Source organism: Anopheles aquasalis, chromosome 2 (assembly GCF_943734665.1).
Source record: "Anopheles aquasalis chromosome 2, idAnoAquaMG_Q_19, whole genome shotgun sequence".
NCBI lineage: Eukaryota > Metazoa > Arthropoda > Insecta > Diptera > Culicidae > Anopheles > Anopheles aquasalis.
Window position 1 is genome coordinate 46,870,001 of NC_064877.1, and position 20,000 is coordinate 46,890,000.

At 49.7% G+C, this 20,000-nt stretch overlaps 6 protein-coding genes across 7 annotated transcripts in view; 1 reads left to right on the top strand and 5 right to left on the bottom strand.

Annotated features, from left to right (window-relative positions):
- The window catches only part of LOC126570914 (alkyldihydroxyacetonephosphate synthase), a 4,947-nt gene extending 4,368 nt beyond the window's left edge, over positions 1-579 (bottom strand). Inside the window, exon 1 of the mRNA XM_050229014.1 lies at positions 1-579. This exon is cut by the window's left edge and continues 282 nt beyond it. The gene's annotated coding sequence lies outside the window, so the exon portion shown is untranslated.
- A 1,088-nt stretch (positions 580-1,667) lies between these two features.
- On the bottom strand, positions 1,668-2,918 carry LOC126581302 (integrator complex subunit 12-like). The gene has a single exon (XM_050244862.1). The coding sequence runs from the start codon at positions 2,870-2,872 to the stop codon at positions 1,715-1,717; it is 1,158 nt and encodes a 385-aa protein (XP_050100819.1). The 5' UTR covers positions 2,873-2,918; the 3' UTR covers positions 1,668-1,714.
- A 343-nt stretch (positions 2,919-3,261) lies between these two features.
- Positions 3,262-13,898, top strand: LOC126581562 (uncharacterized). Of its 2 annotated transcripts, none has more exons than XM_050245300.1 (7): positions 3,262-3,352; positions 6,449-6,952; positions 7,150-7,357; positions 7,480-11,752; positions 11,835-11,952; positions 12,033-12,178; positions 12,310-13,898. In XM_050245300.1, exons 2-7 carry the CDS (start codon positions 6,756-6,758, stop codon positions 12,564-12,566), a joined length of 5,199 nt encoding a protein of 1,732 aa, XP_050101257.1. In that variant the 5' UTR covers positions 3,262-3,352; positions 6,449-6,755; the 3' UTR covers positions 12,567-13,898. The 2 variants fall into 2 exon arrangements, with proteins under 2 accessions (XP_050101257.1, XP_050101258.1); XM_050245301.1 differs by having other exon boundaries at positions 3,266-3,327.
- Positions 13,899-14,088: 190 nt separating this feature from the next.
- On the bottom strand, positions 14,089-15,948 carry LOC126575169 (acylcarnitine hydrolase-like). Its single transcript, XM_050235735.1, has 2 exons — positions 14,423-15,948; positions 14,089-14,352 (listed from the first exon to the last, which is right to left on the bottom strand). The coding sequence occupies exons 1-2, from the start codon at positions 15,946-15,948 to the stop codon at positions 14,163-14,165; spliced, it is 1,716 nt and encodes a 571-aa protein (XP_050091692.1). The 3' UTR covers positions 14,089-14,162.
- Positions 15,949-16,410: 462 nt separating this feature from the next.
- Positions 16,411-18,398, bottom strand: LOC126581484 (venom carboxylesterase-6-like). The gene is made up of 3 exons (XM_050245171.1): positions 18,262-18,398; positions 17,869-18,187; positions 16,411-17,717 (listed from the first exon to the last, which is right to left on the bottom strand). Exons 1-3 carry the CDS (start codon positions 18,388-18,390, stop codon positions 16,411-16,413), a joined length of 1,755 nt encoding a protein of 584 aa, XP_050101128.1. The 5' UTR covers positions 18,391-18,398.
- Positions 18,399-19,537: 1,139 nt separating this feature from the next.
- Positions 19,538-20,000, bottom strand: part of LOC126570000 (translocon-associated protein subunit alpha) — a 1,826-nt gene continuing 1,363 nt past the window's right edge. Inside the window, exon 3 of the mRNA XM_050227440.1 lies at positions 19,538-20,000. This exon is cut by the window's right edge and continues 204 nt beyond it. The gene's annotated coding sequence lies outside the window, so the exon portion shown is untranslated.

Here is a 20,000-nt window from a genome sequence, read left to right on the forward strand (position 1 = left end):
CAGCGTATTGTACTGCGGCTCAAGATCACAATTAACGCGTCCACACCGATAACAGTTACAGAACGCACATTCACACTTTCTTCCGGCCACGACTGCCGCCGAGTGATGGGGACAATGAAGTGATAAAAATCGGACAGACAGCTCTCCCGTTAATTTCTTGTGCCTCCGTATTCCCACACTGCACGGAACAGCCTCTAGTCGTGGTTGAACTGAAGAGTCGAACAGTTTTCCTACTGCCGAGCCTCTAGAGTCTGGTGTCTTCTGGTAGCTACGTTTTCACCCCTTGGCTGCCTGCAGCAGGTCCACATTAAATTATTGATTTTTCTTCGTTCCGTAATCCAGTAAGGCGGCCGGATGCCTCGCTTTTGGCGTGAAGGAACCGCTTGCGAACTTCTGCTCCACTATCACTGCACTGGGCAGGGCTATTATGATACGGTTAAGTGAGGGAGGCGGTGTGGGGGACCAGAGAGCGAAAACCGGGCAAACACTTGTACGGTTCACGCGCCGTACCAGCGATGAGTAAATGCCGCCGTGCTGTAACGTGCCACTGCCACCGAGTAACTGGCGCGAATGGCAGCCGCGAGAGTTGCAGCCGCGAAAATGGCCGAGAGAACGAATGTTCTCCTTGGTTGTGTCGTGGACGCTTACTCCACCTCCACCCGCCCAACCCACGTTCTATATAGGCCTGAATCCTGAAGCGCGTGCTAACGGCGTGACCTAGTGCGTAGTGTAGCGTCTCTGTGACAAACCCCTCGAGCGCGCGGACCGAGGCGTTGCTCATTTTACTGGATTCGTTGCGGGGGGTTTGTTCGTTTTCCGAAGACCGGCGTTGGCATAAGCGGATGATGCCGGTATCACGGGCGATGCGTGCGCATGGTTTTTTAGTAACACGCGGAACTCCCTTTACCGGCAAACAGCTTGGGTGCAACGAGCCTTGAACTCACGCCCCATACAAGCGTACTCTGACTCTGAAAGAGGCTTTAATTGTGTATATGCGGTTTAAAAAATCATCAGACGAAAGAATATTAAAATTAAATGAAATAAAAACTCTTCATATAGAGCACCTTTTTGTGCATTATGCTTCTAATAATACCAACTCTTCTTTATAGACAAAAAGCCTGGACCATGTTGAAGGTCGACACTATTAGCGTCTTGGAGCTAATATGATGCTGCGCTCAATGAGTAATCGTAGGAGCTACCGGGTGAGGTTAACACCGGAATATTCTGCAAAATAGGTCCAGTTTCAAAGATAACCGCTGCCAACTGTTGGACGGTTATGGACATAGGAAAGAAAAATCATCAAGCTATCATAAAAGTAAAATCATAAGTTTGTGAGTTTGCAGCTCAATGCCGAGTTTAATAATAAATTATGATTATCTCAACAAAGAATAGCAATATACTTAATAAGTTTATCAATTCAGAGAATGGATTATTTAAAAACAAATGGTTCAAAAGCATTAAAAACAAGCAAAATGTGGGACGATTTCGTCTAATCGTTTACTGAGTTCGTGGTTGCGCGTTTGTCCACTTTCAAGCACGGCTTTTCGGTGGACTGGACAGAAATGCACACTAATTTTGAACTTTAGATACTTTTTATGATTGAAATATGATTAGTTTTCATCGAAAAATGTCGTTTTAGGGAGATAGTTAGCAAACAAATGCATAAATAACTATTTGTTATTACTGTTTTATTCACGTTGAAAAGTCGTTCAAACTATTTATGTTTCCGTTTGCTATCGTGCATCTTGGCCGCCTTTTTCTTCATCATTTGAATGCGCTTGTCTGCGCTGATAATGTTGATGCTCGGTGTACCGACAGCGTTCGCACCGGCTAAGGCGCTCGATGCACTGCTACCCGAAGACGTACCACTGCTGGAGGATGATTTCGAGGACTTTTCACGATCCTTGTCCCGCTCCCGGCGTTCCCGATCCTTTTCCCGGTCATCACGATCCCGATCGCGGTCACGTTCACGATCACGTTCACGTTCACGATCGCCACGGTCACGATCACGTTCCCTGTCGCGTTCGTGCGAAGAATCGGATGATTTACTGGAGCTGCTGCTACTCTTCGAGCTGGACGACTTGTGTTTACTGCTCGAGCTGGACTCGACCTGCTTATTGTTGCCGCTGCTGTGGCCACTGCTTCCGCTGCTCTTTGAATGCGACGATGAAGATGATGAGGATGATTTGGTGCCTGAAGAGGAAGAGGATGCGGTGGTGGGAGATGTCGCGACCGGAAGTGGTAGTACCAAGGGTGAAGCCGTTGGTTTGCTGATTGTTGGCTTATTCCGGCACAGCGTACAGTACCAGGCGTTCTCTTCGTCGTTAGCGTCCGCCTCAGAGATGATCGGTTTGTGGCACTCCTGATGATAGAGTGCATGACAATCGGCACACTCCACCAGCCGATTCCTCGCACTCACATCCATCCGCCGGCACTCGACGCACATCAGATCTTCCAGCTCCTTCAGCTTGTCCTCTTCCATCACCACATCGTCGTCATCTTCGCCCTCCAGATCGGAGGTGGAAATCACGATCGGGCCGGATGAAACGGGAGGCATCGTGAGAGCTTCCGGTGCGTTCACGAGACATTCGATGGTTCCTGAGCTGGGTTCCGGATCCGAGTCAAGATCAATCACCGGCACAGGTTTCGGTTCGACCACTTTCTGCTTTCGCACGTACAAGTTACTTCCCGCGGCGAGCGGTTCCTCAGCCAGGTGCTTCTTGCTGAGCGTGTTTATCAACGTTTTGCCGCTGCCGAATCGCTGCTTGATCAGCTCATCCAGCAGGTTGCGTATCTTTTCCGAGGACTCGGAATTGGCCGAGTGAAGCAACTTTAGGGCGTGTTTGAATGTAGGATCCACATCGAGAGCCATTACGCCAACAAAATCCTTGCGATCAGGCTCGGTACAAACAACAACAATCCTTTCCGCACACAAACCGGCAAGCAAATCGATCGCAGCAATCCGTTTCCATGCAGCAACGTCAGGCCGACCCAAGGAACCATTTTTTTGGGAAAAAGAGAAGGAAAGCGAAAAATGATATAAATCCTCACACGATCGAGCACCGAGTTTGCTAAGTAATTAATTAATTAGTAATTCTGACTATTCTGGAGCATTTAAAAATTGATATCTACGTGCGCGATCTCTTTCGTTCTTCTCGGTTCTGAGTGCATGTACATTACTTGGCATCCATTTTGTGCCTCGGCGACCGAGTTATGTCTTTTGGGTCGGTCTTCGATGGGGTTGCCAGTTTCCATGTGATTCCGAGAAGCTGGCACGGCAGCGAGACGTGTGTGTTTTTTCCCGTGGCTCCCATGATTCCACACAACGTGAGTAGTGCGGCAAAAAATACCGGTAAATGGTGAAAAAGTATTCTCGATTAGTGACACGGTGGCAAGTGTGTTCCCTCGATATCGCAACCATCACCAGCGCCCGTGAAATAAACCCTGGCCAGGAGGTTGGTGGTGACCTTTCACTCTGGTCTGTGCGGCTTCCGGCTCTAGCAAGATTTCGCCGTGAAACCGGGGAAAAAGTGGCCTACTGCGATCGAAAAATGGTTCGCCGCATCGGAAATGATCGAATTTCCATTCTAGAGAGCATCCCGTACGGTGAACGGTGGTAAAAGTGCCGGAATTTAGCCCCGGCCGGCGGCTTACGAGCTTGTTGAAGAGAAAAGCCGGGAGCAGCCGCATGGTTTTCGTGTCTAGGCGCGTGTGTGGCGTTTGTGTGTGCTCTTCTGTGTGTGGAAGAAAGAGAAAGAGAACGGTGACGGCGAGTGCGAGAGCGTGAAGGCATGCTTTTCAGTGGAGGACGCAGTGCTTGCTTGGTTGGCTCAAAAAATTTTGTGGAGTTTCAGCCAAAGTTCGAAATATGCCGGTTGGCCCGGTGCTGTGGTGTTGTGTGCGAACCTGGGCGCGAATCCTCGCGGGCAACTATCACGATTCCCCGGTTTGCTGAGCGCGAAACTGAGGTGCGCTGCCAACGTGGTTTTTGCACGAGGTTGTGCTGGGCCGCGTTTGATAACGTGGAATCTTTGGTGCCAGCAGGTGAAAGGCCCTCCCGAGAGAAGCCAACATCCGCGCCGCATGTACGAGTTCTTCGGAGCGTGTATGAGCGAGCCAGCGGAAAAGAGAAAGAAGCAACAGCATAAAAGAAGCGAGAAACGTGCAGTGATCGGTGTGTGACAGCGTCTAGAGTGCCGTCGCTCGACGGGTTGCTAAGGAAAGGATCGGCCGATTCCGTCACCCCCGAGACGCGGGCGAGGATCGGAATCTCGATTCTTCTGGGGAAGGTCGATCGATTTTGGCCACGATATAAAACATTCCGTGAAGCGGTGTGTGGTCGGATATTTCAAAATACTGGCGAATCTATGACATGGAAACAGGTGGTAGAGGGGGAAGGTTGATGGCCACCGTTGCCGCGAGGGAATTGATTTTCTAACAGCGATCGCTTTTGTATTCACGGGCATTTTACGTAATACGAACTCGTAAGATCACGTTCGATGGTACATTCGGTACGGTTTTAGTATCGACGGTGGCTAAAGATGCGGCCATCAACCTCCTTCTCCTTGTCGGTGGCCTCGCGTCCGTCGGTTTTCTTCATCGTGTCGCGTGGCCGTGATGCTAGCGGCGGCGGCGGCGGCAGCGACGACGACGACGTCGGTGGCAACGGAAGAAGCTGCTTTTCGCGCTGAACATATATGCAATACGCGTCAGCTCCGGACAAAGAATTTATTTTCAAACAAAGAGCGTCCTACATTTTCAAACGGTAGAGCGCCCACGGCCATTTTCGTGGGTAGTTAAATATTTTGCGATGTTTCCTGTCCGCGTAAACTAGGGCAAACAGCTGGTTCGGAATACCGTTCTCCATGAAATCAACGGCTTCCATCGCCATTCGCACCATTCACCGTCGATGCCTGCTTTTCATGTGTCCTCCGATGCGACGAAAAACGTAGCATAGAAAATCGAACGCACCGAGTTTGACATAATCAAAGTAGGCACGCATGTCAAAGCGCTGGCCACCACGTGTTTTTGTTGACTTTTGCCGAACCGCGCGATTGTAAACTGCCATCGCACAGATACACACATACGCGGCACGAGGTGCGTGAAATCCCTCCGACGATGATTTCCTTTATCACCTTGAGGTGATGGAGTACCGGTGGAGGAGGAAATTGTCGCGTGTACGTAATATCACACGCGGTTTCCTACGTCATACCTCCCGGTCCAGGGCAGCGGGAGGGAGTTTGATAAAAAAAAATGAAAAATCATGAGAAAAAGCACGACGCGAGAGGCGCCCCATCAAGAAGATAATCAAGTCATTGGCCAACGACTGTCCTTTTCTGTCAAGAAAGGATTACCAAAGGATATTAATAGAACCGATAGAAAACAAAAAGAAACCAGTCAACCAGATGCGTCGCGTTTGTTGCCTCGTGAACCCCGACGCCCATTGATACAGGCATGTTGATCGTGTCATTGAATTTTCCGCAATGACCGTTGGCCAAAAGGAGGCCAATCAACCCGGCCCCAATCCTGATCCTTCGGTCTCTTTGTGCATTCGGCGGGGAAAGGTAATAAATTTGCGGTGCAAAACACATGCCGGCATTCGGTACGCGGATGGCGCCGTTCCTGGCGCGAATCTACACTTTGCGCGCCCTCATAACCGGCACGTGATTTCGTGTGACGCTGTGAGATGCGAAAGGAAACTGTTGGCTGTGATTCCCATAGCTCCTCTTCCCAAATTTATTCCTTGTCTCCTCATCTTAACAAAGGCATACTTCGATGCAAATATGCGAAAACTGTTATGGTCCCCGAGGAAGGTAGGTGGCATATAACAGGGACCCGTCGAGGCCACTGGGAAACTAAGTTGACGGTTTTTAGGATCGGTTCCACTTCTTGATGACTTCATCGTGGATGATCTACGGTGTCGCTAATCTATTTTTGCTTCGTCTATCGGAAATCACTTCACTTTTGGTCTGGTGCTTGCGGATGCTTGCTGGTGATAGGTAAACATTATGCAATTGAACGTTGGCTTAGTCGCCGGTTCAACTCAACATACTTGTACACACCAGTACAAGGCGAACGAGCACCATGCTCCGCTGCAGTAGGAGTAAAATTAGAATCTATGTATATATTTGTTGCAGCCTGCCACTCAGTCAGCCAGCCCGTCCGTCAGGTCGTTCTCCTTGTGATGCGGCACTAAGTACTACTACTGTACCACTATCTGGTGCTGTCCTTTTTGTTGTCACTCAACCAATGGCCATGCAGCTAGTAATGGCACACGAGCTGCCGAAGTTGATTGAGGCATAGGCATGTGTTGGTCCAAGTAAACTGTGTCCTGGTAGAGTCTGGCTGTTTCACTCGGGGAGCTGTTTAGTTTAAAATTTTGTTCGCTAATTTTCCGTTACTTATTGACTCAACGCGTGCTTTCGTTGTTTGTCTTTTCTTTTTGCAGACCGTCTCATGATTTAGAATTGCCCTAGCCACCTTCACGGAAGGCAAAACTTTTGCCATTGCTCTCGGTTCTGAAGGTCGGTCTTTCAGAACCGAGACAATCATCAAACCGAAGACCGTATTCGCATCAAAACCCCCCGCGTGTTAAGCGGACAACCATCGTCGGTGTGTTTGTGCCCGCGTCATTCTTTATAGTTCTTGTGGTACTTGGTGCTCGGTGCTCTCTACAGCAACAATAGGTTGTTACAAAATCTAATCGTAAAATCGAAGGAAGGAGAAAAGTGTCTCCTTCAGGTAGCAGCTCCGGTATGATCAATCTGTCCACCACGGCTCCGTCACATGCTTATGCTTGTCGTACCGGCGGCACCTCGAACATAAATGGCGCCATGCGACAGCACTTGTCGGGATCCGCGGCTCGCACCGCAGTAGACCTGGTAACCGGCGGTGGTCTCGAGCTGCTCGCCGAACAAGGATTCGCCGGAATAAATAGTTTTCGAAACAATCGGTTAGTATTACTTCTACAACGAATGTTCCAACGAGAGGTGTGTTGTTTCGGGTGGTGCGGCAAAATGATTGCCAATCATTTCGCCAAACATACCCCCCCGCCGCCTCTCTATTATCCTAGTTATCAATGTATCTGATGATCACTCATTTGGCGGAATGCATCGAAAAAAAAAACACACACACACAAAATCACCGCAGCTTCCAGTACGAAATACCTACTGTTGGCAAACACTACGGGAATGCATTTAACGTTGGAGACGGCGATGAGGACGACGAAGGGCCGGAGACGATCATCGATCAACAGCACGATGGCAGTGCCACCATTAGTGAGGCTGAATCAATTGCAGATTCCGGTACCCAGTACCTGGATGATCTGTTGGAGGAGCAATACCTTGACGAGGATGATGTAAGTACTGCGAACAAAATATGAGAGCGCAAGATGATTCTCATGAAGGTGTTACAATAGTGCGGTGTGAGACTTCTTTTTCGCTTTTTCCTTTTCCAATGCTTATCATACTTTGACAACAGGACGAGGATGATGTGCAAATGTCCCCGGCGGTGGAAGTGATATCCATCGATCCAAACTGTAACTACGATACTGATGAAGATGATGGCAACAACGGAGAGGAGCACAAAGTAAGCCTCACTGTCGCTATGACTACTGCGATGCGAAGCAGCCGGAGTGGAAGCACCAGCAGCTGCTGCAGCACGAGCAAAAGAAGCAGCCTCCAATCAAACGATGATTCCAGTAGTGATGAGCAGGAGGATGACGACGAGGAAAGTAGTGCGGTTGAATGCGCTGGCGCTTCCGATGATGCCAATGTTGGCGCTTTTAATGTGCCTAATTTTGAGCGCCCTCCGCAGCAGTTGCTGGCAGCTGCTGCCGTTGTCCAGCGACCACCACACGGGCGTCGGAAACGTTCCTCGCACAGCCAGCGGCAATCGTTCTCGATGCCGCACTCGCCGGTTGGTGCTGGAGAGCTCGATGGTTTGCTCGGGAATCTTCCGGTGCAGACGAGCTTTAGCTTCGAAGATCTCGATTCGATCGTCGGTGAGTTCAGCCCGATCAAAAAAACGATCTTACCGGCAACCGATTCGACGACAGACGACGACGGTCTCGTAGATGAGCTGCTAGTAGAGGATGCTGCCAATTTTGATCTGACGGCATACATAACGGGTGAAGACGAGTCGAGCACTTCCTGCGATGTGGTAGGCTTCCATAACGAAAACAAACGTTCAAAGATCGATAGTACGCCATCTGATGGCCCTAGGAAAACATTGCCCAAATCGAAGGGAAAGGAAATACAAGCACTACGGATGCTGATGCTGTCCGACAAGCATGCCGACCAGCAACCAAATGATTTGCAACACCGCACAAAACCCGGCGAGCCAGCAGACGATCACGAAAAGTTACCTGAAAAGCGTAGCTGCACTGCCAAGATGAAACGGATATTAGCACCAGAAGATTCGGGCAGTGAGTCGGGAGAAGACGATGAAAACTCGTTTTCGAAATCCCTGCCGCGTCAGATCTTTGCCAAAGAAAGGAGATCCGCACGGAACGCAAAGAGAAAGGCAGTGGATGACACTGACAAGGATCCAACCTGGAATCCCAACGGTGTCACTGTGCACCGACCGACAAAAGCAGAACCAAAACTGCACACTCCGAAATCAACGGCAACAAACGGTACGACGGGTTCGACCAGCAGCCAAAGCGTTGAAACAAACGGTTCAAAAATATCTTCTACGGCAACGAACGTAAAATCGTTAAAATTTGGTGCAGACAATACGGGGGCAAAAAAGAAGCTGGGCCATACGGTGGAACGTTCCTCGAGTGTGCCTACGGTCAGGCCTACGGCGTCCCACAAAAGCGTCTCGCGTGAGCATGCCGGATCTTCGAAGAAAGATGTGCTCCGTAAAAAGACAAACGTTAAGCTTGACCACGACTATTGCTCGCCCAAGCATGTTGGCCAGAGTGGTGGTGTACGGAATAGTGATGGATCACTGGGAGGTAACGGTTTGCGCAGAACGATAGAAATTCCATTTCTACTGCCGACAAAAGAGCAACAGCGACAGAAGAGGAAGATGCTAAAGGATAAAAAACGAAACGAGCGTACGCACCATGTAGAGGAGTCGCCGGCTGATAACGGTGAAGATAAGCAAACGAAGCTCGGACGTCGCATCATCGAAGGTGACACTCTCAGTGCCTCGCTAGTGATGGTACAGAAGCAGAAGACAGTATTGTCAGGTGAGCAACCGGCACCGGTAACAGCATCATCATCATCACCATCATCCAGTAGGAGCAGCTCAGCTGTCCGGTCGGTTGCGTGTATGAGAAACAATGTAAATACACTCGCTGTAAGTAAGACTGGTACCGTCGGTGTTGGTGGCGCTTCTGCTAACCTTGTCCAACCGATATCGGCGACAGTGGCAACGGAGTCGGCGATCGTCAGTGCACCGCCGAACGCGAGTACGGGCGGGTGCGTGAAACGGCCGCAACAAATATCGTTGCTTAAAATAAATCAAACCGTAGTAAAACCCGATACTAGTCACGTGAGTGTACCAGCGGTGGACGCCAGTACCGCACAGAAGGGGGGCTCACCACGAAGTACGTCATCGGTAGTCAATTCTTCCGCGCAAGCTCCGAGTCCACGCGATCCTTCTCCTCAATCTTCCACATCAGCCAAATCAACGGGTGAAATCGCGAAAGAAGTTGTGGTCGTACGGAAGAAACTGAATCTTCAAGAGTACAAAAAGCGTCGCGAACTTCCCAGCGCAGGTCCATCGAATAACAGTAGCAGCACTGGCAGCCGCAACAACGGGTACAGCAGTAGTGTCAATGGTAATAACCATAGCCTAGCAGTGGTGGCTGCAACCGGCACAGAAACGTCCACAAACACACCACAGGAAGGAGAACTAACAAATGGATCAGCTGATGCTGCTACTGCTGCTGGTGGTAGTGTAGTTGCTCCTCAAACTACAGCTTCTGTGGCGACGTCACAGGGGACGACGGGTATTTTCAAGGCCACACCTGAAGGAGCTGCTAAATTGAAAGCACTCGCTATCGCAGGACGACTGGATCCGATAACGGCGGCCCAGCAGAAAGCGCTGCGCATGCAGCAACTCAAGAAGGAGGCAGCGATCAAATCGAACGAGGCAAAGATAAACCTCAAAACCATGCCCCTTCGGCCGATCCTTCCGCTGGCGGAGATCACACGTCTACAGTTTGATGAATCCGGTAACCCCGTACCGGTTGGCGAAACAAACGGCGGAACCATTAAAAAGGAAGATCGAGATGCAGCTGCCAAGCTGCATGATGATTACGAAGAAATCATTATCGTATCGATCGGTTGCAATACGGCCGTATCGATCGTACCGGTGGAACACGATTCGGTCGACGGTTCCGATTCAATGCAGCAACAGCTGTCGATAAGCAATGCAGTGGGAGTCAAAAAGGAGGGCAAGGCAATGACGGATGAAGCATCACTGCTAGCAGCTAACCTTAGTGATACCGTAAAGCGGTGCGGTCTTCCTTCGGTGCAGAAAATGTCCGGCAGTACGCTAATAGAGAGCATCCAGGAGATGGTAATCAAAAAGTCAAACACAAAACCACCTACCACCAACACCGCTAGTTCGGCTGGAAACACTACAACAGCATCCTCCTCCTACAAGACCGTACAACCCGGCAAAAACGACGTACCTGTCACAGAGAAAGCGGTTACCTTGAAGAAAGATGGTAGTACGGTTGGAGGTGCCTATGGTGGTGGTGATACCGCAGCAGGTGATCCGAAAGCGCAATACTTAGGGAACCAGTATTCACCGTATGTCGGTGTGTCGCCACCGAGCTCCTTCTCACCGGGCAAACCGGAACGGGCGCATATTTCCATCTCGCAGGCGGCAATGGATGTGAAGCAGCACCATAAAGTTAAATCCATCACTATCAAAACAGAAGAACCACCGGCGATATCGAACGATCGCACAACAGAGAAGAGCAGCGCATCGGCCGAGACCAGCGAACATGGTGAAGATAAAGTGATAATGCATTTGCGTAAAGACCGCCAACGTTCGCAACGTGCCGATGTTGGTGTACAAACCGAACCATCGGCTCGATTTCCGCCGCTGCAGAAACTGTCAGCAGTAGCCAGCGATGGTGCATCCGCCACTAATGGTTGCTGCCCTAAGGAGCGACAACCTGGCGAACGTGCACAATCCTGGTCACGTCACCAGTATGGTGGTTCAGATGAAGAATCGGATGCTAAACCATCGGACAGTGGCCGGCACCATAGTCGACGATCTGGATCACGCACGAAAGTACGTGCTAAATACTCGAAAGATCGTAGCGACAGCCGCCATCGCTCGACGGTTCGCCATTCGTCGTCGTCGGGTTCACGATCACGTTCGCGCAGCGGTTGTTACTCGCGAGCGCATCGCGACGATGATCGCCGACAGCGCAGCAAGTGCAGCAGAAGCGCCAGCAGAAGCAGTGGCCGGTATTCGCGCAGTCGCCGGAGATCGTCGCGCACGTCTTCGAGATCTTCCCGCTCTTCGTGCTACGGCGGTGGTGGTGGTGATCGTTGCAGTAGCGCAGGGGATCGCCGTTCGTTGTCTTCCTGCTCGTCCACCAGCTCGATGTCATCTTCCGGATCGACGCGCGAAGGACGTCACTCGGGTCGTCGCCCGTCACACAGTCGATCGCGATCACGATCACGCTCTCGCTCGCGGATGCGTTTGAGCACGTCACCGGATCACCGTAATCCTCACCATTCGCGTGAGCTCCCCGTCTATCGTCGCCAGCCTTCACCGGGTATGCTATTGATCGATATTTATGGCATTCTGTGCGGAAATCCTTGCTAACGAAACATATACGTTCCCTTCCGCCCATGCAGAGCGCAAAATTGTTTATGTAGGAAAGCTGGAAGCCAACATACATAAAGAAGATTTACAAAAGAAGTTCGAACCGTACGGCAACGTGTTGAAAGTTACGTTACACACCAAGGATAATGGGTAAGTTTAAACAGGATACTAAAATCATTCGTAAGTGATCACTTACCGGCAACTCACCATATAACATGAATCCGTTTTAGTTGTCGTTATGGTTTTGTGACGTTTGAAAAACCCCAACAGGCGTATCATGCCATCGATTCGAGTGCAAATGATCCTGCTATGAAGGATTATGATGTGAGCTTCGGTGGTAGACGCGCCTTCTGTCGCACGCAGTACGCTGATTTGGGTAAGTGCCAAGAACAACATTACACGGTACATTGCGTGCCATTACACAATGGATATACTAAATGGAATGACTCCGACCTGTTGTATAACCCATTTAATCTGTTCTTTTATCTCGCTCTTGCATCTACACAGACGGTGAACTATCGATGGACCAGGACTATCAGATGCCGTACTTTGCGCTGGAGAGCACGGTGCTGCAAAGACCGTCACCCATCGTGAACTATAGCTCCTCGATGTGCCACGTAGAGCCATTGCATGGGCACGGCAGGATGCCTGTCCGTGGTGGTGGTGTGGGTAATGGCGGTATTGGTAGTGGTGGTGATACGTTTGAAGATCTGCTGATGCAGTTCAAGAAAGGAATCGGAGCTATGAAACCACGGAAAATATGACCCCGCGGAAGTACCTCGCTAAATTTACAAAAGTTCAACTTATTGGAAGGCAGCAGGAGACAACGGGGAAACCAAATACACAGTGCAACGTATGGAGTAGTATCGTACACAAAAGGAAGTGATGATGCGGCGGCGATATACTATCTATTCTACCTCACGATCCAGTGCATCTTTGGCGTCCATATGATTTTTAGTTACTGTTTCGTGTATGATGCGTTCTAATTAAACCTTTCCGTTTGTATTGGCACACAACAGAACTCACTGCCCGTTTGGTGGAGATCGTACATGCGTTCGCTTATGGGGTTAACCAATCAGTCCAGTCGTTATAGGTACCTTTCTCTCTTCAACAAGTGATAATTCATCAATGAAAAGAGAAATGCAATCGTTCGTTCGTGACAAGGCGTTAACGAAAAACAACAATTCTGCATACCTCTGGTGTAAGGAGCAGCAGATGGTCAGGGAAAGACAACAATAGCATGGGGAAAATATCTGTGATTGTGTACACTGAAATACTGCCGAACAAAATGTTGCTACGCTTCTCCAAAAACGGCAGAGAGCGGGAGAGATTGTGAATAAAGGAATGTTTTCAGCGAAGCAGCACCTGTGCTAACCCATGAACATCTGCTCTCTAACGTTCGGTTAGGTGCGATTTTTTCCCTTCCATCCTTCTTTGGTTAGTGACAAATAGCGAAGCATGATCGTTTTGGTAAATCCCACCTGTTCACATTCACCTAAGGGTGTAGTTCGATGTTAGATTACGCTGCAGCTGCAGAGGAAAGACGAATGAGCCAGTTAGGTAAGGATAGATAGGTAGAGATTCCGCGGTCCAGTGACGATCGATCACTCGGATCACATTTATTCAACTTCGGTTATCACAATCCACTCCATGCCGGACACCCGGAACAAATCGGCGAACATTTCTCAACGCTTATGACTCGCTAGTGTAAGGCAGGCAAACGTGTCCGCGACACTCAGAATTCAGTAGAATTGTTTTCTTTTCTTTCTGGCATTTGTTTAATTTTGTTTTGTTGTGGACAAACTAAGTATAACAAACGATAAGTGTTAGCTTACTTGTTAGGTAACCAATTATGCGAATGTTACGAAATGTCAGACATCGGAACTGGGCAAATCGATCGGCTCAACATCAACATCGTAACTAGTATCGTTATGTGTCTTTTCTTGATTTACGATAACCTTGTTTCCAGACTAAGCCCATTGAAGTGTAAGTAGGACGCGGATGTAAGAAATTGGCGACGTTTGGAAAATGATAAATGATCTATTCCTAACGTGTAACAAAGGGATGAAAATAAAGGAAAAGGAGATAAACTGGTATCCTTCTTACATATTTTTTTAGACATATCACCATAGTTCAACAACATTTAATAGTTGGTTCAACCTTCTAGACCAAGGGTCTCAAACTCATATAGACCCATCCCTTTAAACAAAGCAGAAACACGAAGAAATAGAACCGTTCAGGTAACTCTTCTGTTTTACGAAATTTATTCATTCAATGGCAAGGACACTTGGTTCATCGAACACTTTAATGAATGCACTCCGGTACCAGAAACGACGTAAGATTGACTAAACACAGCACATTCACACTTCGAACGGTCCGTTGGAGTAGCTCTGCTGCAGATTGTACCACTGTGCCATTCGGGATGGATTTGGAGACAACGTAGACGGTGCCAAATCATGCCCAATAGACAGATATCGCTGCCCCGATGGACCTTCCACGGTGGGCCATTGTATGTTTTGTAGCAACGCTTCCGGTGATGGAGTCGGATTGCTTGAAGAGAAAACAAGAAAAAGGATCATAAGGGTGGTGCCTTCCTAGGCGTCACTGTAGATCAGCTTACCCGGTCCGTGCGAAATTGGCCCACATCCGTACAATGCGATCGCTTACGGTGTTGGCATGGCTAGTGTCCGGCACCGGTGCCAGCATAGCCGCCGGAATGTGAAACAGATACGGCAGTTCATCCGTGTGCACCGCTCCCGGATGGGGGATGTTGAACAATTTTTTGTACAAATTCAAATCACCATCGTAAGCGAACTGGAAATAGTACAGCGGAACCGACGATGCTTGCGCATGAAGCCGTACCGTTTGATCCATGGGAAACAGAAACTGATGATCGGTTTGGTAGACGGTCCACTCGTAATCCAACGAAGCGTCCAATGGCCGACCTTGCCAGTAGTAGCTTTGAAACGTACTACTGATCTGCTGTGACGCTACTGTGCCGGCCGGCACGTTCCAGAAGAAGGGCACCAGCAGATGTGGGTTCGCATTAAACTGTGGCTTCACCGTGGGATCTATCGCATTTTCGAACGCCGTAAAAAATGCACCCTCAAGATCGGTGTACCCGATGATAAACGGTACACGATGGCCATTCTGTCGAATGCCATCGATCGGCCGGCGAGTGACGATGCGTGGTTCCGGTGCATCCGCAGGCTCAACAACGGGCCCAAAATCGAGTGGCCGCAAGAACCGTGGTACGGGTATGGTGAAACCGGCCTCCTGGTACGCAATGAACTGCTCCGCCGGAACGGTACGCAATTGCTCCACGTAACTGCCACTGTCCGTACCGAGCCCCAGTGCCGCGGCTATCCGATCGGCGTAGAAACGTGGCCTCGGTTGAAAGGCGTACGGGACCAATCCGGTGCTGCTCTGTGCAATGGCCTTATGGAACAATCCTTCCGTAGCGGACTGATCGGCAATCACGAGCAGGTGGACGAGTGCGGCTCCAGCGGAATTGCCAAAAATGGTAACACTATTCGGATCACCACCGAACGGGGCAATGTTGGTGCGGATCCACCGAAGTGCTTGCAGACAATCCTTCAGACCCCAGTTACCCTGCGCGTGCCGATCACCGGTACTAAGAAACCCTAGTGCCCCGAGGCGATAGTTTAGCGTCACGAGCACAACATTTTCCTTGACCAATTTCTCCGGCCCATACTCTTCGATGTTACCCGAGTTCACACCGTAGCCACCACCGTGAATCCATACCATCACTGGCCTTCCGGCACCGACGAGCTGCTGGGTGTACACGTTCAGATACAGACAATCTTCACTGCCACGCATCTGTCCCGGTATTACACCCGTCTGAAGGCAAACCGCACCATGGTGGGCACCATCGCGTACCCCGGACCAACCGGGATGTGGAACCGGATTCCGGAAACGTAGAGACCCGGTGGGTGGTTGTGCGTACGGGATCCCTTTGAAGGAGTAGTAGCTACAGAACAGTCCACATGATTCCGTGGTACCTTGAATTTGTCCTGCCGGGCTGCTGATGATGGGCCGTGAAGGATCTTGCCCCTGGCCAGGGAGTGCCGCCACCGCGAGGATTAACAGTAGCGTGAAAGCAACGTTCCACGTGTCGTGTGCCATTTGGATAGCGAATGTTGGAACTGACTTCAAACAGCTCTGTCCTGTGACCCAAACTCAAAGTACATCACAACCACCACACCTCCCCCCCAGGGGTCAGATTAGATACTGCTGCTTGCGTCTAGCAATCGTTGCGTGTGGTATTTATTGTTTCCTCTTATCACAAAGCTATTGATAGCTTTGCATGCGCCTGGGCGGGGCTAGATTACACGTAATGACGTACGGTGGTGCGTTGAATTATATTTTACGATGGATTAAGAGATTATCGATCATAAAAAGGATTTATTCGCAACGGAGGTGTCTCCATTGGAGGAGCTTATGCGTCTTATTCTGCGCCACTGGCCAATGATTTTCAATTCTTCCCCCGAAATTCTAATTTCTTTCATTGAATAAAAGTGCTCGCGCTGCTATTGCTTAGAGAAAGTTGTTTAATTGAGTCTCTTTCTTGCAGACTGTGCAGATCACTTATGGACGCGGGAAGCGGAACGGATCGTTGGCGTACCGGGCCTCAAGATCGTGCCACACCGAGGTACGCTGTCCGTTGGGGTTGATGCCGGTGACGAGATCGTGTCCGATGTCCATGTAGTGCACCGTCGCACCGACCGGTTGCCACTGTCGGCTCTGCAGCAGCGTATCGACGGCGTTCGGTGTGGGATTTCCAAACCGAGCAAAGTTAGTGAAGAGCCGAACGAAACGGTTGCTGACCGTGCGGGCATGATTCGTTGGCAGGATCGGTGAAATGGTTAGATCCGTCACCGACCACAGGTACGGAATGTCGTCGGCATGCATCGCACCGGGCCAGCTACCGAGCAGAAGCAGCCGCTTGACGAGGTTCAGATCACCGTCGAAGCTGAACTGATAGTAATAGGTCGGAGCCTGCGATCGCTGTGCGTGCACGCGTACCGTCTTGTCGATCGCGTAGATGAACTGCTGATCGGTGTGGAAGGTCATCCACTGCTGCATAATGTCGGGTCCGAGGGGACGATCCTGCCAGTAGGTGTTCCGGATGGTCTGGCTGACGGCGGATGCAGCAGCCGTACCGCGCGGAATGTTCCAGAAGTGGGGCACAAAATAGTCAGGATTTTGCGTGAACGCGTCCCACACCGTGTTGTCGATCGTGTGCTCGTACACCATGAACATGCTTTCCATGCTCATATACCCAGCGATGAACGGGACGTGATTGAATGTGCCAGCATTCATAATATCGATCGGTAGCTGGGTAAGGAACGTCTCCTCCGGCGAGTTGACTGGTTCCGCGTTCGGCACGAACTCGAACGGTTTAAAGCCACGCGGGATATCAATGTCCAGCCAGCCGCCCTGCACCTCGAGCAACCGTTCGATCGGTGTGTTACGCAGACTCTGCACCAACGCTGCACTGTCGTGCGAGTAGCCGAGCTTATCCGCCAGCTGGTACGCGAGTTCGCGGGGCCGATACTGGAAGCCCCACGGTACGAGCGCCGTTCCGGACTGGGCAATCGCCTTGTGGAACAGACCGGCCGCCTTGTTCGACAGGACGAGATAGTGCACGGCCACTCCGCCAGCGCTTTCACCGAAGATGGTCACATTGTTCGGATCGCCTCCGAAGGCCGCGATGTTGTTGCGCACCCACTGCAGCGCCATCACACAATCCTTCATGCCCCAGTTACCGGCAGCGTGCGTGTCGTCCGTGCTGAAGAACCCGAGAATACCGAGCCGGTAGTTGATCGTTACAATCACCACATCTTCCGGCACCAGGTTGTCGGGACCATAGATCCATGAATTGCCCGATCCACCTGAAAAAAAAAAGAAAAAAAGAGAAAAAAAAATGATTAGTAAAGCTAATGATGGGTGAGTTTGGGTGTTGTACTGGCAGTTGATAGATGAATATAGAAGAGCACGAACGTGCCGGGACACAAGTAGTGAAATGGCTAAAATATCGCTCACCTGTAAAGGAACCACCATGAATCCACACCATGACCGGTCGCGATCCGATCACATTCTGGGTGTACACGTTCAAATACAGACAGTCCTCGCTGCCCGAGACTCCTCCGAGGAATCCACCCGAAGGGCAAGTTTCCCGGTGCTCACTGCCATCCTTTATGCCCTGCCATCCCGAATGTGGTCGTGGATTGCGGAAGCGAAGGTCTCCTACCGGTGCCTGGGCGTACGGGATACCGTTGAAGGCGAAGTAGCTGCAGAACAAACCGCAGCTCGACGTGATACCTTGGATTTGTCCTCCGGTGGTGTTGATAATCGGCCGGGACTATCAAGAGAGACAATGCATACCAGTTGAAAGGATCGTTCGGCGCCTCGTAGGACGGGCTGTACTCTACTTACCGCATCCTGTCCCTGGGCCGCGATCGCCGCGAGCGCGAGAATTACCACAAGCTTAAGCATCCTTGTGACACCGCACTTGGCACCTGAGTAAGCTGGCGGCCGGACCATGGTTACCGGTTTTATACCCATCAGGTAGCACCATCGCTACCACTGCGTCGTGCCATGCGGATTTGGGATGATAAGCTATATTAGCGGGCACTTCTTTTGCTTTTCGCGATTAGAAAAGGGCTCGTACCTTATCGGTAGTTGATAACTGGTCGAAACAGGCGATATTTTGGCGTGGGTTGTCCACCTGTTGCCGTGTTCCGAGCGAACGGTAATTCCCTTCATCATCTATGGTGCTTACGTACGTAATCAATTTAACGCGCCGGGTGTCCTCGATTATTTTGCCAAGAGATGATTGCCGAAAACTGTTGATCCAAATGCGTTGCGAGTTTCTTGAGATAAGATTCGATACCGCACTCGGCGGGGGGTGCTTGCGTGTTGTGCTTGAAATTGATGTGAATGTTTTCCTACTGCTTTGTTTAGGGTTATTGTGTTTGTTTAATAATGGCAAACTGTACATTGAATGTTGTTTAAGTCAGTTCCCAAAAAGAGATAGTTTAGGAAAGTTTTCTATATCCCAGTCAACTATATAGCCACCAGGTATTGTTTGCGGCGTTTGATCAAAACGAGATCTATCTGGTTAAAAGGGGCACCCACGTGGCTTTGTTGATATCCCTTCGTGCGACCACCAGATCATTCGCGATTCCAAATTTAATCAGCATGCTACCGTTATCGTTGCTGTGTTCGAGTGAAGCCGCTTCTAGCCGTAGGTTAGGAATTAATAAAGGGATTTATTTGAGAAAATGCTGTACAGTGGGGCAGTGAATGGTAGCCCGTTACATTTTCAAATGCTGTTCGAATGCTGCAAGAAAATGATTGCTCCCAAAAGAGATTCAAGTCTTTGCGGCAGTGCGGCCAGAAAAGGCTTCGTCAATTTTTTCAAATTTGACCCGTTTTTTACAGCCAGATCCTAGAGAAAGCCGTTTCTCTACCGCCTTGCCTATTTTCGCTCCTTTTACTTTATTGTAATCATTTTTCTATTTTCTTTTATTTCACTTATACTATATACCCAAAAAAGGGTTTGGAGCCGAAAAGGTTTGTAAGTTTTCTGGATATCTACTAAATTAAAAGAAACTTATAGTAATAACTCGCTCCCAGATACCTTAAAATCATTCATATCTAACCATCATCTTTGTAACTCTGCAAACGAAGAAGAAAAATTCGTTGGAAGTATTATTTTCGGGTTTTTTTTATTATGTTTTCTCTTTAAATTAGTACACAAAACAAAACAGTTCTCTATTGCGGACAACTGGGTGCAAAAGCCGTTCGTCCTGAACCTTAACGAAGATGAGTAATTCTCTTCACCATGTCTCCCGCCCCGGGCATAGGCCGGGAAAATGCTCCTTCAAGGATGAACTCCACGAATATTGGCAAACCGATATTTTTTTGTCAAATCGAAAGCACCCGAAGGATGGCGAACAGAGTACGACGACCCTACGATGCTCTTTCTAAATAAGCTGCTGCTGCTTTGTGCCATTTTTTCAGAAACACGCTCCTCACTGAGAACGCAGTCCTCGCTGTCTTACTAATCTCCCTTTCGCTTTTTCTCTATGTTCGCAGTCTCATAAGTGTCTAACGGATAGTATGAGCTGAGGAAGCAGCCCACCGGAAGGTTGGAGAGAACAGAATGTACG

Bases quoted from the DNA above. Each gene is read 5' to 3' on its own strand.
- LOC126581302 (XM_050244862.1), bottom strand. From the start codon at position 2,872: ATGGCTCTCGATGTGGATCCTACATTCAAACACGCCCTAAAGTTGCTT.
- LOC126581562 (XM_050245300.1), top strand. From the start codon at position 6,756: ATGATCAATCTGTCCACCACGGCTCCGTCACATGCTTATGCTTGTCGT. The intron at 6,953-7,149 runs GTTAGTATTACT...AAATCACCGCAG, and splicing joins AATAGTTTTCGAAACAATCG to CTTCCAGTACGAAATACCTA. The intron at 12,179-12,309 runs GTAAGTGCCAAG...GCATCTACACAG, and splicing joins CACGCAGTACGCTGATTTGG to ACGGTGAACTATCGATGGAC.
- LOC126575169 (XM_050235735.1), bottom strand. From the start codon at position 15,948: ATGGCACACGACACGTGGAACGTTGCTTTCACGCTACTGTTAATCCTC. The intron at 14,353-14,422 runs GTAAGCTGATCT...TTTCTCTTCAAG, and splicing joins GCCAATTTCGCACGGACCGG to CAATCCGACTCCATCACCGG.
- LOC126581484 (XM_050245171.1), bottom strand. From the start codon at position 18,390: ATGGGTATAAAACCGGTAACCATGGTCCGGCCGCCAGCTTACTCAGGT. The intron at 18,188-18,261 runs GTAAGTAGAGTA...CTCTCTTGATAG, and splicing joins CGGCCCAGGGACAGGATGCG to TCCCGGCCGATTATCAACAC. The intron at 17,718-17,868 runs GTGAGCGATATT...TTTTTTTTTCAG, and splicing joins TCATGGTGGTTCCTTTACAG to GTGGATCGGGCAATTCATGG.